General features: G+C 53.4%; 1 protein-coding gene across 2 annotated transcripts; it reads right to left on the bottom strand.

Annotated features, from left to right (window-relative positions):
• Window positions 1–233: 233 nt before the first annotated feature.
• On the bottom strand, window positions 234–14085 carry LOC142907084 (tudor domain-containing protein 7-like). Of its 2 annotated transcripts, none has more exons than XM_076056109.1 (7): window positions 11186–11390; window positions 8939–9143; window positions 3888–3990; window positions 3256–3549; window positions 2523–2584; window positions 1393–1442; window positions 234–572 (listed from the first exon to the last, which is right to left on the bottom strand). In XM_076056109.1, the coding sequence occupies exons 2-4, from the start codon at window positions 9131–9133 to the stop codon at window positions 3467–3469; spliced, it is 381 nt and encodes a 126-aa protein (XP_075912224.1). In that variant the 5' UTR covers window positions 9134–9143; window positions 11186–11390; the 3' UTR covers window positions 234–572; window positions 1393–1442; window positions 2523–2584; window positions 3256–3466. The 2 variants fall into 2 exon arrangements, with proteins under 2 accessions (XP_075912224.1, XP_075912223.1); XM_076056108.1 differs by lacking the exon at window positions 11186–11390 and adding an exon at window positions 13958–14085 and having other exon boundaries at window positions 246–572.
• Window positions 14086–18752: the final 4667 nt, after the last annotated feature.

Genomic DNA, 18752 nt, shown 5'->3' with positions numbered 1-18752 from the left:
CAAGGTTGATGGTCGAGGTGGGTGGACTTGGAGATGCAAGGTTGATGGTCGAGGTGGGTGGACTTGGTGATGCAAGGTTGATGGTCGAGGTGGGTGGACTTGGAGATGCAAGGTTGATGGTCGAGGTGGGTGGACTTGGAGATGCAAGGTTGATGGTCGAGGTGGGTGGACTTGGAGATGCAAGGTTGACGGTCGAGGTGGGTGGACTTGGAGATGCAAGGTTGATGGTCGAGGTGGGTGGACTTGGAGATGCAAGGTTGATGGTCGAGGTGGGTGGACTTGGTGATGCAAGGTTGATGGTGGACAACAGCGGCAAACCTTAAGGAAGGAGATGGACTCCTGAACAGCTTCGCCCTCATCGGAGGCCTCACTTCCGGTGCCCCCAGGGTGGACACCTCTCCCTGGGGGCGACCTGGCTGTGTCAACCAACGGTCACCACCGCCACCACCGCCACCACCGCCGCCACCCGTGAGTGTCCACCTCCGCAGGGCGAGCGTGATGGTCTCCACGCTGGGGGGCGAGTGAGCGCGGGGCCCAGCGACGGTGGAGGGGACAGACGACGCCGACGTCACCTGCGCAGGGTGGACAACGGCAAAGAACCGACGGTGGGAGAGGAGGGGGGGGGTGAACAATCCCTTGGTGGTAGGTGGACAGTCGATCATGGTGGACCTGGACATTAAAGTACGGTCCACAAATAGGAGGTTGACAGGAGGCCGACAGGCCAATAAGGGTGGACTCTGAGATAGGAGGGTGATGGTCAATGTGGAGTGGACTTGGGAGATAGTAGGTTCATGATGGACCAAGGTAGACCTGTTCACGAGTCCACCTCCTTCCAGCAAGGTCCACCATGGAGCAGACATAACCAAGTATTAGGTTTGAATAAAGATTGTTATTACGTAGTTTAAAAAAATTCTTCCTCCGAAATATTTCTGTTTGGTTAAAACCACAGTGTGATGCTGCGAAACAGGTGACTGGGCATTTAGTGACGCTCGCCGATTGTGAGTGGGTGAGCAAGTGGGTGAGTGGGTGAGCGAGCTCGCGGGTGAGTGGGTGGGTGAGTGGGTGGGTGAGTGAGCGAGCGAGTGGGTGAGCGAGCGGATGAATGGGTGGGTGAGTGGGTGAGCGAGTGAGCGAGCGAGTGGGTGGGTGAGTGAGCGAGTGGGTGAGCGAGCGGATGAGTGGGTGGGTGAGTGGGTGGGCGAGCGAGCGAGCGAGTGAGTGGGTGAGGAACGAGCGAGCGGTCGAGTGAGTGCTACGTCGTGTTGCTGGAGGGTTCCCGATGACACGGATTTCGGCCGGGATGACTCCAACGTGGCCTCGCCCGAAATATCGACGAGGAGCGGACCCCACGTGGAGCGGTAAGCGTGGTGGGGGTACACGGCCCACACTGACCTCCATCACTGGCTCCGTGGATCTCACAGGGCCCCAGTTCAACGTGGGCACTGCGGGGAAAGAAAAAAAAAACACGTTGATTCTCGGTGTTGACAACAAAACCCACAGACCCAACGCTCACCACTCGATAACCCACAGACACAACGCTCACCACTCGATAACCCACAGACTCAACGCTCACCACTCTGACCCACAGACTCAACGTTCACCACTTGATAACCCACAGACTCAACGCTCACCACTCTGACCCACAGACCCAACGCTCACCACTCGATAACCCACAGACCCAACGCTCACCACTCGATAACCCACAGACACAACGCTCACCACTCGATAACCCACAGACCCAATGCTCACCACTCGATATACCACAGACCCAACGCTCACCACTCGATAACCCACAGACTCAACGCTCACCACTTGATAACCCACAGACACAACGCTCACCACTCTGACCCACAGACTCAACGCTCACCACTCGATAACCCACAGACTCAACGCTCACCACTCGATAACCCACAGACGCAACGCTCACCACTCTAACCCACAGACCCAACGCTCACCACTCTGACCCACAGAGCCAACGCTCACCACTCGATAACCCACAGACCCAACGCTCACCACTCTAACCCACAGTCCCAACGCTCACCACTCGATAACCCACAGACCCAACGCTCACCACTCAATAACCCACAGACCCAACGCTCACCACTCGATAACCCACAGACTCAACGCTCACCACTCTGACCCACAGACTCAACGCTCACCACTCTGACCCACAGTCCCAACACTTACCACTCGATAACCCACAGACTCAACGCTCACCACTCTGACCCACAGACTCAACGCTCACCACTCGATAACCCACAGACCCAACGCTCACCACTCGATAACCCACAGACTCAACGCTCACCACTCGATAACCCACAGACTCAACGCTCACCACTCGATAACCCACAGACTCAACGCTCACCACTCGATAACCCACAGACCCAACGCTCACCACTCGATAACCCACAGACCCAACCCTCACCACTCGATAACCCACAGACCCAACGCTCACCACTCTGACCCACAGACTCAACGCTCACCACTCGATAACCCACAGACCCAACGCTCACCACTCTGACCTTCAACGCCAGGGCTGGACAAGGCTCTGTGGCGACTCTCAAAGCCTTCAGAATCTCCGTGCCTAAAGCGTGACAAGTGAAAATGAGCATGAGAACAATCGCAGACCTCGGGCTCCTGCAGTTTCACTCCGTTGAGCAGATGACGACGACGACGATGAAGACGACGAATTAATTACGTTCGTTCACTCGGTTCGGCAGATGACGACAACGATGACGATGATGACAACGACGATGATGACGATGATGACGATGATGACGATGATGATGAATTAATTACGACCATTCGACACGTTCGTTCACTCAGTTCGGCAGATGACGACCATGACGATGACGACACTAACGACGATGACGACGATAACGACGATGACGACGACGATCACGATGATGACGACGATCACGATGATGACGATGATGACGACGACGACGATGATGAATTAATAACGACCATTCGACACGTTCGTCCACTTGGGTTCGGCAGATGACGAGGACGACGATGACAATGACGACAATAACGATGATGACGATGATGACGATGACGATGATGACGATGATGACGATGACGACGACGACGACGACGATGATGAATTAATAACGACCGTTCGACACGTTCGTCCACTCGGTTCGGCAGATGACAACGATGACTACAATAATGACGACGATTACAACAACGACGGCGACGACGACTACAGTAATGACGACGACGATGGCAGCGGCGACGGTGACGACGTGCCACCTGTCGCCGAGACGCCGGGAAAGGGAGGGTGGATTTGCGGCGCTGCCGCGGCCCCCGCCGAGGTCCACGTGGCCAGGAGGAGGAGGAGGAGGGGGAGCCGGAGCCGCCATCAGGGCCGTCGTCTTGAACACCACGGTGGGAACGCGCCCTCTCGCGGACGACGAGGAGGAGGAGGAGGAGGAGGTCGGGCGAGGTCGCGAGTGGCTCGAGGTCACGCGAGGCCGCCAGGAGGCGGGGGCGGCGCTCCCCCCCGTCGCGCGGAGCAGCCCAGAGGGGACTTGGCCGGGGCGCTCGCTGCAGCCACCACGACCGCACGGGAGGGGGGCAGGGCATGGGGCAGTGGGGAGGGGGCAGTGGCGAGGGGAGGGGGCAGGGGAGGGGGCAGTGGCGAGGGGGCAGGGCATGGGGCAGTAGGGAGGGGGCAGTGGCGAGGGGAGGGGGCAGGGGAGGGGGCAGGGCATGGGGCAGTGGCGAGGGGAGGGGGCAGGGGCAGTGGCGAGGGGAGGGGGCAGTGGCGAGGGGGCAGTGGGGAGGGGGCAGTGGCGAGGGGGCAGTGGCGAGGGGGCAGTGGGGAGGGGGCAGTGGGGAGGGGGCAGTGGCGAGGGGAGGAGGAGGAGGAGGCCCCGCCCTACCGTGCAGCGACTTCCTGCTCCGGCTGCTCGTCTTGCCCCTGGTGACGGAGATCATCCGGCTGACCCTGGCCACCTCCTTCGTCTCCACCGCGTGGCACACGACCTGCGCCACACAGCACGGATCGGCGGGCGGGGGGGGGGGGGGGACTATGGGTGGGTAGCCGGGGCTAACCGGCACCTGCCACCGCCTCCTCCTCCTCCTCCTCCGTCGGATCTCTCACCCGACCAGCGGGTGTGTGCGAGCGTGTGAGAGGGCCGCTCACGGCCGAGGTGTCGTCAGCGTTGCCGCGGGCCGTCGCCCGCGGCAACGCGCTCGGCCCTCCGGCGCGTCCCGCGGACGCTTGCGCAGGAGGGGCCGCCGAGCCGACCGCACGGCCGGCCTGCCGCCGCGCCGAGTTTATTATTTGGCAGGGGCGGCACGGCGGTCTAAGGGGGGGGATGTTAACCGCCGCGCCGGGTGTACAACAGGAGGTCGTGCGTTCGATGGGCAACCCGGACGTGGATTTTGATTCGTGGTCCTCCGCTTTTTTTTTTCCCCACCCCACATTTAGAACCGACGTCACCCGCTCACTATTCAGCCACCACGCTCACCGACTCAACCACTCACTCACTCACCCACTCACCCACTCAACCACTCACTCACCCACTCAACCACTCACTCACTTACCGACTCAACCACCTACTTACACACACGCTCACTCACCTACTCAACCACCTACTTACACACCCGCTCACTCACCTACTCAACCACCAACTTACTCACCCGCTCACTCACCTACTCAACCACTCACTTACTCACCCACTCACTCACTATTCAACCAACCACTTACCTACTCAACCACCTACTTACTCACCCGCTCACTCACCTACTCAATCACCTACTTACACACCCGCTCACTCACCTACTCAACCACCAACTTACTCACCCACTCACTCACCTACTAAACCACTCACTTACTCACCCACTCACTCACTATTCAACCAACCACTTACCTACTCAACCACCTACTTACCCGCTCACTCACCTACTCAATCACCTACTTACACACCCGCTCACTCACCTACTCAACCACCAACTTACTCACCCACTCACTCACCTACTAAACCACTCACTCACCCACTCACTCACTATTCAACCAACCACTTACCTACTCAACCACCTACTTACTCACCCGCTCACTCACCTACTCAACCACCTACTTACACACCCGCTCACTCACCTACTCAACCACCAACTTACTCACCCACTCACTCACCTACTAAACCACTCACTTACTCACCCACTCACTCACTATTCAACCAACCACTTACCTACTCAACCACCTACTTACTCACCCGCTCACTCACCTACTCAATCACCTACTTACACACCCGCTCACTCACCTACTCAACCACCCACTTACACACCCATTCACCCACTCAACCACTCACTTACTCAACCATCCACTCACCTACTCAACCACCTACTTACACACCCGCTCACTCACCTACTCAACCACCTACTTACCCACTCACTCACTCAGCAACTCAACCACCCACTTACCCACTCACTCACTCAGCAACTCAACCACTCACTTACTCAACCACCCACTTACCTACTCAACCACCTACTTACACACCCACTCACTCACCTACTCAACCACTCACACTCACTCACCTGCTCAACCACCCACTTACCTACTCAACCACCTACTTACTCACCCACTCATTTACCTACTCAACCACCTACTTACACACCCACTCACTCACCTACTCAACCACTCACACTCACTCACCTACTCAACCACCCACTTACTCACCCACTCAACCACTCACTCACCCACTCAACTACTCACTCACTATTCAACCACCCACTTACCTACTCAACCACCTACAGTGAGGGAAAAAAGTATTTGATCCCCTGCTGATTTTGTACGTTTGCCCACTGACTAAGAAATGGTCAGTCTATAATTTTAATGGGAGGTTTATTTGAACAGTGAGAGACAGAATAACAACAAAATCCAGAAAAACGCATGTCAAAAATTGTATAAATTGATTTGCATTTTAATGAGGGAAATAAGTATTTGACCCCTCTGCAAAACATGACTTAGTACTTGGTGGCAAAACCCTTGTTGGCAATCACAGAGATCAGATGTTTCTTGAAGTTGGCCACCAGGTTTGCACACATCTCAGGAGGGATTTTGTCCCACTCCTCTTTGCAGATCTTCTCCAAGTCATTAAGGTTTCGAGGCTGACGTTTGGCAACTCGAACCTTCAGCTCCCTCCACAGATTTTCTATGGAATTAAGGTCTGGAGACTGGCTAGGCCACTCCAGGACCTTAATGTGCTTCTTCTTGAGCCACTCCTTTGTTGCCTTGGCCGTGTGTTTTGGGTCATTGTCATGCTGGAATGCCCATTCACGACCCATTTTCAATGCCCTGGCTGAAGGAAGGAGGTTCTCACCCAAGATTTGACGGTACATGGCCCCGTCCATCGTCCCTTTGATCCGGTGAAGTTGTCCTGTCCCCTTAGCAGAAAAACACCCCCAAAGCATGTTTCCACCTCCATGTTTGACGGTGGGGATGGTGTTCTTGGGGTCATAGGCATCATTCCTCCTCCAATCACGGCGAGTTAAGTTTATACCAAAGAGCTCCATTTTGGTCTCATCTGACCACAACACTTTCACCCAGTTGTCCTCTGAATCATTCAGATGTTCATTGGCAAACTTCAGACGGGCATGTATATGTGCGTTCTTGAGCAGGAGGACCTTGCGGGCGCTGCAAGATTTCAGTCCTTCACGGCGTAGTGTGTTACCCATTGTTTTCTTGGTGACTATGGTCCCAGCTGCCTTGAGATCATTGACAAGATCCTCCCGTGTAGTTCTGGGCTGATTCCTCACCGTTCTCATGCAACTCCACGAGGTGAGATCTTGCATGGAGCCCCAGGCCGAGGGAGATTGACAGTTATTTTGTGTTTCTTCCATTTGAGAATAATCGCACCAACTGTTGTCACCTTCTCACCAAGCTGCTTGGCAATGGTCTTGTAGCCCATTCCAGCCTTGTGTAGGTCTACAATCTTGTCCCTGACATCCTTGGAGAGCTCTTTGGTCTTGGCCATGGTGGAGAGTTTGGAATCTAATTGATTGATTGCTTCTGTGGACAGGTGTCTTTAATACAGGTAACAAGCTGAGATTAGGAGCACTCCCTTTAAGAGTATGCTTCTAATCTTAGCTTGTTACCTGTATAAAAGACACCTGGGAGCCAGAAATCTTTCTGATTGAGAGGGGGTCAAATACTTATTTCCCTAATTAAAATGCAAATCAATTTATAACATTTTTTACATGCGTTTTTCTGGATATTTTTGTTGTTATTCTGTCTCTTACTGTTCAAATAAACCTACCATTAAAATTATAGACTGATCATCTCTTATGTCAGTGGGCAAACGTACAAAATCAGCAGGGGATCAAATACTTTATTCCCTCACTGTATGTCTCTGTGGGTTTCTGTGGGTCTCTACAAGTCTCTGTGTGTCTCTACAGGTCTCTGTGTGTCTCTGGGTCTCTACAGGTCTCTGTGTCTCTGTGTGTCTCTACAGGTCTCTGTGGGTCTCTACAGGTCTCTACAGGTCTCTGTGTGTCTTTGTGGGTCTCTACAGGTCTCTGTGGGTCTCTACAGGTATCTGTGTGTCTTTGTGGGTCTGTCTCTGTGTGTCTCTGTGGGTCTCTACAGGTCTGTGTGTGTCTCTGTGGGTCTCTACAGGTCTCTGTGTCTCTGTGGGTCTCTACAGGTCTCTGTGGGTCTCTACAATTATGTGGGTCTCTACAGGTCTGTGTGTGTCTCTGTGGGTCTCTGTGGGTCTCTACAGGTCTCTGTGTCTCTGTGGGTCTCTACAGGTCTCTGTGTGTCTCTACAGGTCTCTGTGGGTCCCCACAGGTCTCTGTGTGTCTCTGTGGGTCTCTACAGGTCTCTGTGTGTCTCTGTGTGTCTCTACAGGTCTCTGTGGGTCTCTGTGGGTCTCTCCAGGTCTCTACAGGTCTCTGTGGGTCTCTACAGGTCTCTGTTGTCTATGTGGGTCTCTACATGTCTCTGTGTGTCTCTGTGGGTCTCTACAGGTCTCTGTGTGTCTCTACAGGTCTCTGTGGGTCCCCACAGGTCTCTGTGTGTCTCTGTGGGTCTCTACAGGTCTCTGTGTGTCTCTGTGTGTCTCTACAGGTCTCTGTGGGTCTCTCCAGGTCTCTGTGGGTCCCTACAGGTCTCTGTGTGTCTCTGTGGGTCTCTACAGGTCTCTGTGTGTCTCTGTGTGTCTCTACAGGTCTCTGTGGGTCTCTCCAGGTCTCTACAGGTCTCTGTTGTCTATGTGGGTCTCTACATGTCTCTGTGTGTCTCTGTGGGTCTATACAGGTCTCTACAGGTCTCTGTGTCTCTGTGGGTCTCTACAGGTCTCTGTGTGTCTCTGTGGGTCTCTACAGGTCTCTGTGTGTCTCTGTGGGTATCTGTGGGTCTCTACAGGTCTGTGTGTGTCCCTGTGGGTCTCTACAGGTCTCTGTGTGTCTCTGTGGGTCTCTGTGGGTCTCTACAGGTCTCTGTGTGTCTTGTGGGTCTCTACAGGTCTCTGTGTGTCTCTGTGGGTCTCTACAGGTCTCTGTGTGTCTCTGTGGGTCTCTGTGTGTCTCTACAGATCTCTGTGTCTCTGTGGGTCTCTACAGGTCTCTGTGGGTCTCTACAGGTCTCTGTGTTTCTCTGTGGGTCTCTACAGGTCTCTGTGTTTCTCTGTGGGTCTCTACAGGTCTCTGTGGGTCTCAATGGGTCTCGTTGTGTCTCTGTGTGTTTCGAGACCACCACCACCACCACCACCGCTGCCAACACCACCGCCACCGCCAACACCACCACCGCTGCCAACACCACCGCCGCTGCCAACACCACCGCCGCCAACACCACCACCGCCAACACCACCACCGCCGCCGCCACCACCGCCAACACCACCACCGCCAACACCACCACCACCGCCAACACCACCACCGCCGCCACCACCACCTCGTCTGCGGCGAGCGCCGCCCTCCTCCGCCTCCTCACCGTGCCGTCGCTCCTTCGCTCCAGACGGACCACGCCGGGCTGAGACACGAGGTACGACTCGAGTCCGTCGCCGCCGCCAGGCAGCTCGCGCCCCGTGAGCTCCCGGAACTCGGCGCGCAGTCGCCGCAGCTCCACGCCACCGCGGCGCGACAGCAGCACGGAGCGGAGCATCGCCGCCTCGTCAGCGCCGGGCATCGTCGCGCGCCTGCCGGCGAAGACGCCCAACGCCGTCAACGCCCGGGACGGCCTCCCGCGGTTGTTGGGGGGGCCGGCGCCTGTGAGGAGGGCTGTTGTTGTTGCTGTTGTTGCTGTTGTTGTGGCCGGAACCGCGCACACAACCCGGCCGCCTTTGTCTCTCCCAATAGTGCCGACGTTTGCACGCCCGCGCCAAGTACCGGCTCGTTTAAAGCCGGGTCGACAGGATCTACGCCACCCCCGGCCGCCTTTGTCTCTCTCCCCAAGCGGCGATGTTTTTACACTGTAACACAGCACCAGCTACTGACTCGTTGAAGGCTGAGTCAACCTAAGAGGCGGCCCAGGACCGGCGAGCTTACGGGGGAGGGGGGGGGGGGGTGGTGTGGCCGGGTCCCACGCCACTCCCGGCCGCCTTTGTCTCTCTCCCCAAGCGGCGATGTTTTTACACTGTAACACAGCACCAGGTACTGACTCGTTGAAGGCTGAGTCAACCTAAGAGGCGGCCCAGGACCGGCGAGCTTACGGGGGAGGGGGGGGGTGGTGTGGCCGGGTCCCACGCCACTCCCGGCCGCCTTTGTCTCTCTCCCCAAGCGGCGATGTTTTGCACGCTTGAACAACCACACCAGTAGGGTCGCATTAAAAAAGGGATTTATTGTTTCTGCCAGTATCAAAGTTACGAATAAAGAGTAATAGGTTTTTACCCCTTTCTGGCAATAAAACATGCGAGAGGTGTGTTAAGATGTTAAGCTTTTGTTAAGATAAGATTTTCGGATGTTAAGGTGTTGAGATGATAAGATGTCCAGATGATAAGATGTTAAGACGATAAGGCGTTCAGATGTTCATATGTTAAGCTTCTGTTAGGATGTTAAGATATGTTCAGATGTTAAGATCATAAGATGTCCAGATGATAAGATGTTAAGACGGAAAGACGTTCAGATGTTAATTCCTGCTTTGAATAAAACCTTACCTTTTGTTGTACCAACGTGTTAAGTTTTAGATAATTAAACGTAAGGAGGTTGGGTTTGGTTATAAGACATCTGGAGCCTTGAAAAGGCCCGAGTCGGCTCGGAATTGCGGCCTTACTAAAACACTTTTTTTGGCCCCCTCGAAATACGACGATAAAATGTTTTACCTCGAGGTCCAATACATAAAAGTGCGTGCTAACTTTACGTCGGTTAACAGATGCACGCGTTTGATGAGCTTAATACACGTTTGTTTGCGTCATTGTTGCGCGCAATGTATAACGCAGTACACACTCGGGCCTTCAAACAGGCTTCTACGCAACAACAGAGGCCTAGTAGCTTCAAGCTGACGTAAATTTTGGCGTGAGGTGAACAACAACAAACTTTAAAGTCGTGAAAAATAAGAATAGGGAGGTTTTTTTTGCGTACACCTTTCTGGCAAACCAAACAATAGTCGTGTTGAGATGTTAACCCCATTAGGCTAATGAGACCTTAAGGCCGTAATCAAAGAGACAAGGGGTTGTCCCCAAAGTCTTGTGACCCCCCTCTTAACTAACGTTTCCTTTGCACATTGATTCATGCCTCAAATAAAACCTTACCTTTTGTTGTAACAACGTGTTAAGTTTGAGAGAATTAAACGTAATGAGATTGGGTTTGGTTATAAGACATCTGGAGCCTTGAAAAGGCCCGAGCGGGCTCGGAATTGCGGCCTTACTAAAAAAAAACTTTTTTGGCCCCTCGAAATACGATAAAATGTTTTACCTCGAGGTCCAATATAAAAGTGCGTGCTAACTTTACATCGGTTAACAGATGCACGCGTTTGCCCACTTTAATACACGTGTATATAGATTAGTTGTGCGCGCAATGTAGAACTCCATTCACGCTCGGGCCTTCAAACAGGCTTCTACGCAACAACAGAGGCCTAGTGGCTTCAGGCTGACATAAATTTGGCGTGAGGTGAATAACCACAAACTTTAAAAAATATTAAAAATAACAAAGAGGTTTTGTACCCTTTCTGACAATGAAACAGGTGTTGCGTAAATAGATTTTAACCTTCAAAAGGAATCACGTGTCTGCATTGTGAACATACCCTTGATATTGTATATGTTGCGAGGCCAGAAAAGGTGCCAAATCGAATTGTTACTTTTGATACTTTGATACTGACAACTAATACAAAGATATAGCTTTGACTTAACACGCTAACATCCAATACAGCACTAGTGTATATTGTAGTGTATAGTGTAGTATATACGAGTACAGCACTAGTGTATTGTGTAGTGTATAGTAGTGTATAGTGTAGTATATACTAATACAGCACCAGTGTATAGTGTAGTATAGTGTAGTGTATAGTGTAGTATATTAGTACAGCACTAGTGTATCGTGTAGTGTATAGTTGTGTAGTATATAGTGTAGTATACTAGTACAGCACTCGTGTATCGTGTAGTGTAGTGTATAGTGTAGTGTATAGTGTAGTGTATAGTGTAGTGTATACTAGTCCAGGAGACAAGTGTTGGATAGCCAAGCCACAACATTTACAAGCCGAGTACGACGTTTCGCCAGTAATTACGATCAGCTTAATCAGGCGGACAGCCAAATTGCGTGCCTTAGAGTGGTAGATGTGATGGCATCACTTGTGAGCACTTCTTGAGCGATGTGGGGGGGGGTGTTAATTAATGTATACAAATTACAATGAGTAACCATTGCCAGTTATGGTACCTACCTACCCACCCACCCAGCTACCCACTCATCCACCTACCCACTCATCCACCTACCCACCCATCCACTCAACTCACCTACCCATCCACTCACTCACCAACCCATCCACTCAACTACCCACCCATCAACTCACCAACCCATCCACTCAACTACCCACCCATCAACTCAACTCACCTACCCACCCATTTACTGACTCACCTATCCATCCATCAACTCACCTACCCACCCATCAACTCACCAACCCATCCACTCAACTACCCACCCATCAACTCAACTCACCTACCCACCCATTTACTGACTCACCTATCCACCCATCAACTCACCTACCCACCCATCAACTCACCAACCCATCCACTCACCTACCAACCCATGCACTCAACTCACCAACCCACTCACTCACTCACCTACCCACCCATCCACTCAACTCACCTACCCACCCACCAACTCACTCACCTACCCACCCACCAACTCACTCACCTACCCACCCACAGACCCGCTCACCTACCCACCCACAGACCCGCTCACCTACCCACCGACTCACCTACCTACCCACCAACTGACTCACCTACCCACCCACCAACTGACTCACCTACCCACCCACCAACTCGCTCACCTACCCACCCCCAGACCCGCTCACCTACCCACCCACCAACTGACTCACCTACCCACCCACCAACTGACTCACCTACCCACCCACCAACTCGCTCACCTACCCATCCACCAACTCACTCACCTACCCACCCACAGACCCGCTCACCTACCCACCCACAGACCCGCTCACCTACCCACCCACCAACTCACTCATCTACCCACCCACCAACTCGCTCACCTACCCACCCACAGACCCGCTCACCTACCCACCCACCAACTGACTCACCTACCCACCCACCAACTGACTCACCTACCCACCCACCAACTCGCTCACCTACCCACCCACCAACTCACTCACCTACCCACCCACAGACCCGCTCACCTACCCACCCACCAACTCGCTCACCTACCCATCCACCAACTCACTCACCTACCCACCCACAGACCCGCTCACCTACCCACCCACAGACCCACCCACCTACCCACCCACCAACTGACTCACCTACCCACCCACCAACTCGCTCACCTACCCACCCACCGACCCGCTCACCTACCCACCCACCATCTGACTCACCTACCCACCCACCAACTCGCTCACCTACCCACCCACCAACTGACTCACCTACCCACCCACCAACTGACTCACCTACCCACCCACCAACTGACTCACCTACCCACCCACCAACTCGCTCACCTACCCACCCCCAGACCCGCTCACCTACCCACCCACCAACTGACTCACCTACCCACCCACCAACTGACTCACCTACCCACCCACCAACTCGCTCACCTACCCATCCACCAACTCACTCACCTACCCACCCACAGACCCGCTCACCTACCCACCCACAGACCCGCTCACCTACCCACCCACCAACTCACTCATCTACCCACCCACCAACTCGCTCACCTACCCACCCACAGACCCGCTCACCTACCCACCCACCAACTGACTCACCTACCCACCCACCAACTGACTCACCTACCCACCCACCAACTCGCTCACCTACCCACCCACCAACTCACTCACCTACCCACCCACAGACCCGCTCACCTACCCACCCACCAACTCGCTCACCTACCCATCCACCAACTCACTCACCTACCCACCCACAGACCCGCTCACCTACCCACCCACAGACCCACCCACCTACCCACCCACCAACTGACTCACCTACCCACCCACCAACTGACTCACCTACCCACCCACCAACTCGCTCACCTACCCACCCACCGACCCGCTCACCTACCCACCCACCATCTGACTCACCTACCCACCCACCAACTCGCTCACCTACCCACCCACCAACTGACTCACCTACCCACCCACCAACTGACTCACCTACCCACCTACCAACTGACTCACCTATCCACCCACCAACTCGCTCACCTACCCACTCACTCACCTCACCACCCACCAAACTCCACCTCTGCTCTTCCCAGGATCTCATCACACGAACCACCACCTAACAACCCTCGCTCGAACTCACCAACGACTCTGTTTGTTACTGGCCGCTCGGCGTTTGCGGCGGCAGAGGTGGGGGAGGGGGCGTACCTGTGCTCGCCTTTGTATTTCTCGCCGCGATTCTTTAACCACCACCAACCACAACGAGACCACAACAACCACCACCACCACCACCTGTGCAAGATGGCGGGCCCTTTCAAACAGACGCCACGCGCGCCACAGCATTTTGAAACCCCAGTGCTGATAAGCGCGCCGCCGTGTAAACCGTAGTCTTGATAAGGCAGGCACGTGTGTGTGTGTGTACCATCGGACACTCCACCCCCACAACTCCCAATCGGTGATGGGGCAGTTGTGGAGAGAGTGGAGAGTTTCCCATACCTGGGCAGTGTGCTTATGACTGGCTCCAGTTTAACAGCAGAGGTCTCACTCCGAATCAGTCGAGCGGCAATATATTTTCATCGGTTGCGTAACGCTGTGTGGAAGCTACCTGGTCTGTCGCTCCGCACTAAGCTTCAGGTCTTCTCGGCCACGGTCATTCCCTCCCTTCTCTACGCTTGCGAAACGTGGACCCCCCTAATGGAACATCTTCGCCGGTTAGAAACATTTAGGCTGGCCTGCCTACGATCCATCCTGGGTTTAACCAGACTGGATTGTGTGAGGAGCTCACAAATCCTTGAAAGATCTGGGCAGGGTCCCATCGGTGAGCTCCTCCGGCAGGCAAGGCTGCGATGGCTGGGTCATGTAGCCCGCATGCCCAGCCACCGCATGCCGAAACAGCTTTTGTTTGGCCGGATTGAGGGGGCTAAGCGGGCGCGGCACGGGCTAGAGAAGAGATGGAGTGATGTGGTACAGGAGGACGTGGAGCTGAGTGGACTTGCCGATGACCGGTACCAGCGGTGTCAAGATCGGCCTCTGTGGAGGAGGCTCGTGAAGGACGCTGCTACTGGGCAGTTGGAGGCAGTCGCCCTCCAACAACAACGGAGGGCGGAGGAGCGACGCTCACAACAACGAGCGGAGCGCCGGGTGGCTAAAGCACAGCAGGTTGGCACAGTAGGGGGCACAGGTGGTGCATCAGCCAGTCATCTCAGTCAGTCGACCCGTGGCACCTGGGTCTGCCCAGTGACCTCCTGCCAGCGGGCGTTCGACACTTCACGTGGCCTCACGGTGAACATAGCCTGGCACAAGCGTCGTGGTGACGTCACCGCCACTTAGTGGCGAATGGCGGTTGTTGTTGTTGTTGTGTGGATGGCTGCCGATTAAATGGGGGTGGTGTGGGACATTTCGAATTAAAGATTTCGTGAGTGCAGAAATTCATATTCTTTGGGTGTTTCGGTAAAGTCACGTAGATATTTGAACCTATCTATCGACGTGACTTTACCGAAAGACCCAAATAATATTTTTGGGGGGGGGGGGCTGGGGGGGAATTTCTTCTTCCTACAGCATCAGTAGGATGGAGAAAAATAATATTATTTAAAAAAAAAACATAATACGAGGTGTAAATGTAATATTATAACCTTGCCAAAGGTTTCTATTTGGCGTTCGAGCATCTTAACAGCTGTTTTATTGGCAGAAAGGGTAAAAAAAAACTTTATTTTTTCATACGCTGCATATTGATGAAATATAATTATAATTAATCTCACATTATTTAATTAAGTTGATTTTTTTTTTACAATTTTTATCTACGATCAGACAGCTACATTTGGGATTTAATTCGATAACCCACACACAACAAAAGTGTTCACGGCTTGATTCAACCTCTTCGATTTAAAGATTCCGTTCTGCTGATATTGGCAAGAACGGCAAACTGAATACTGTGTAGGAACCTCCTGGTTGTTACACCACCAGCAGCCCACGGGGGATTATTGTGTCCGTCCGTCCGTCGTGCATACAAAAATGGGAGGGGTGGGGCTGGGTGGAGAGGGGAGGGAGGGGCTGGGTGGGGAGGAGAGGGAGGGGCTGGGTGGGGAGGGTGGGGAGGGGCTAGGTGGGGAGGGGCTGGGTGGGGAGGGGCTGGGTGGGGAGGGGAGGGAGGGGCTGGGTGGGGAGGGGAGGGAGGGGCTGGGTGGGGAGGGGCTGGGTGGGGAGTGTGGGGAGGGGCTTGGTGGGGAGGGGCTTGGTGGGGAGGGGCTGGGTGGGGAGGGTGGGGCTGGGTGGGGGGCGGGAGGGGAGGGGCTGGGTGGGGAGGGGCTGGGTGGGGAGGGTGTGGCTGGGTGGGGGGTGGGAGGGGTGGTGCTGGGTGGGGAGGGGCTGGTCACCCCGTGGTGCCCTTATAAAACTCAACGTTTAACCGACTCACGCCGGCTTGTGCCCGCCCTCACAGTCGGGCATATTGTGCTGAACACACCACGTGGTGGTGCCGCCGTTGACCCTGGCCATTGACCGAGCAACCCAACGTTCCTACCAGCTCCCTCCGCAGGAGAATGTGTTGAACTTAATACTTTGCGAGGACGAACTCTCCAATGTTTTACCCTTTTGCGAATGATTCAGATGTGAACGTCATCAAATGCCGTCAATTTTTGTCGTTCAAAACCCACTGCTTGACTCCGAAATATCTAAAAAAAAACTATCGGAGAAAGAACCCAACCGCAGCGGTTCTCGCTTTCATTTTCTTCGCCATCTAACGCTTTCTTGTCAAACGAAATAAGTCAATAAAAACATCATCTTATATTTGGAACGGTTTTCTGAATGTCACCAGGCAACAGACGTGTTTATGGGCCACTAACAAAAAAAAATAGAGATTTGGGGACCTTGAAATAAAAAAAATCTCAAGATTTTCAGATTTTTCTTCCGCGTTGCTTGTGTCCTAGAAGCTAGCCGGGTACCAAATGGTATCTTCTACCTAATTCCTTTGTCAAGGCGCTTTGTTTCTTCTCACACAGCTTAAAGGTCGTGATCTCAGCGTGGCTTTCTCACTCCAGCGCTCGCTGTCCTCCAGACAGTCTCGTCCCTTCACCTGACGAAGGCCGCTTGTGTTGTGGCGGAAACGTCGTGAGAATATTGTTGTGTTCTTTTATTTTATCAATTTATTATTTTATTCTCATTCTACGTGGTGACTTTACCGAAAGAACCAAAGAAGATGAATCCTTGCAGTCACGAAAGCTTTAAATCGAAATCTTCTACCTTTTTTTCGATTTAAAGCTTTCGTGACTGCAATGATTCATCTTCTTTGGTTCTTTCGGTAAAGTCACCACGTAGAATGATAATAAAATAATAAATTGATGAAATAAAATAACACAATAATATTCTCACGACGTTTCGGCCACAACACAAGCGGCCTTCATCAGGTGAAGGGACGAGACTGTCTGGTAGGACAGCGCTGGAGTGAAAGAGCCACTTTCAGATCACGGCCTTTAAGCTGTGTGAGAGGAACAAAGCGCCTTGACAAAGGAATTAGCATATAATTTAGCATTGAAATGGCTGAATGATTAGCTTGTGACTGGTCACAGAAATAGTTATGTTAAAAGTTAAAGCATACACATCCGCAGAGGCACCCCTTGACAATGGAATTAGCATAGAATTTAGCATTGAAATAGCTAAGTTAAAGCATACACATCCGCAGAGGCACCCCTTGACAATGGAATTAGCATAGAATTTAGCATTGAAATAGCTGAGTGATTAGCTTGTAACTGCTCATAGAAATAGCTACGTTAAAGTCAGACCATACACATTCACTATTTCATCACAGCCTTTGGAGCGATCTTGCCGGTTTCACCGGACCTGGACAATCAATGATCAGCTTGATTGAGAAGGGTCTGTGTGTGTGTGTGTTCCAGGGACCCGAGTTCGATTCCCTCTCACGGCCAACACCGGTGACGATTATTTGAGCCGGTCCTGGGCCTCTCCTCCTAGGTCGACTCAGCCTCAAATGAGTACCTGGTGCGGTGCGAAACAATATCGTCACGAAGGAGACAAAGTCGGCCGGGCGTGGTGCTGGCCACCCACCCCCTCGTGTGCCGTGCCGGTTAGCCTTCATAGGTGCTGCTCGCTAACAGCACTTGCCCCAACAGTCTGTCACAGGCTATACGGGAGATCTTTGTCTTTGTTGGTTACATTTTTAACATGCATTTTAGTGGTTGCAGGCAGTCCCCAGGTTTACGGAATTTTTTTGTATGTCGGAAACGGAACCATTTTCCATCGGAAATCAAAGGAAAATTCCATTTACCTTCATCCTGGCGAAGCTCAAGTGAGGCGTAAGACGGCTTTGCCCACCTTATGCCTCCTCGCTCCGCGGTATTCATCCGCAACCTCACCGCGCAGCACTGCTTGTGCTCACTTAACTAAACGCGAAACATTTCCGGGCATTGACACTGAACATTTTCTTTTGACACTATTTATGGCGCAGCATTTCCGTAAGGTCGGATTTCCGTAAGTCGGGGGGGGGGGGGGGGGCTTCCGTAACCCGGGGACTGTCTGCACTTGTGTTGAAGGTGGAGGGGTTACCAGCCCCTCGCACCCATCCAGAGCCCCCATTGGCCGCTATGGCGGCTACGCGCGACATGAGGGTAAAAGCATAATGGAATTGGCCGTTCCCCCGCCCCCCCCACCCACCATGGCATCGCTCGCATCCACTACAGCGTCACCGTCCGGTGGTGCCGGACGGTGACGCTGTAGTGATGGGGCAGTTGTGGAGAGAGTGGAGAGTTTCCCATACCTGGGCAGTGTGCTCACTTAGTGGAGAACGGCGGCTGTATTGGTGTTATGGATGGCGAGCGGTAGTGTAGCGGTTAGCGCTATGCAGCGCTACGCTCACGGCCAACACCAGTGACGATTGTCTGAACTGGTGAATGGGGCCTCCAAACCTAGGTCGACTCAGCCTCAAATGAGTACCTGGTGCAGTGTGTAAATATTGTCACCGGGGAGACAGAGGGCGTTGGTTGCTGGCCAC

This window comes from Petromyzon marinus, chromosome 74 (genome assembly GCF_048934315.1).
Source record: "Petromyzon marinus isolate PM22_M1 ecotype Great Lakes invasive population chromosome 74, UKy_Petmar_22M1.pri1.0, whole genome shotgun sequence".
NCBI lineage: Eukaryota > Metazoa > Chordata > Hyperoartia > Petromyzontiformes > Petromyzontidae > Petromyzon > Petromyzon marinus.
This window is presented reverse-complemented; position numbering and strand designations above follow the sequence as displayed.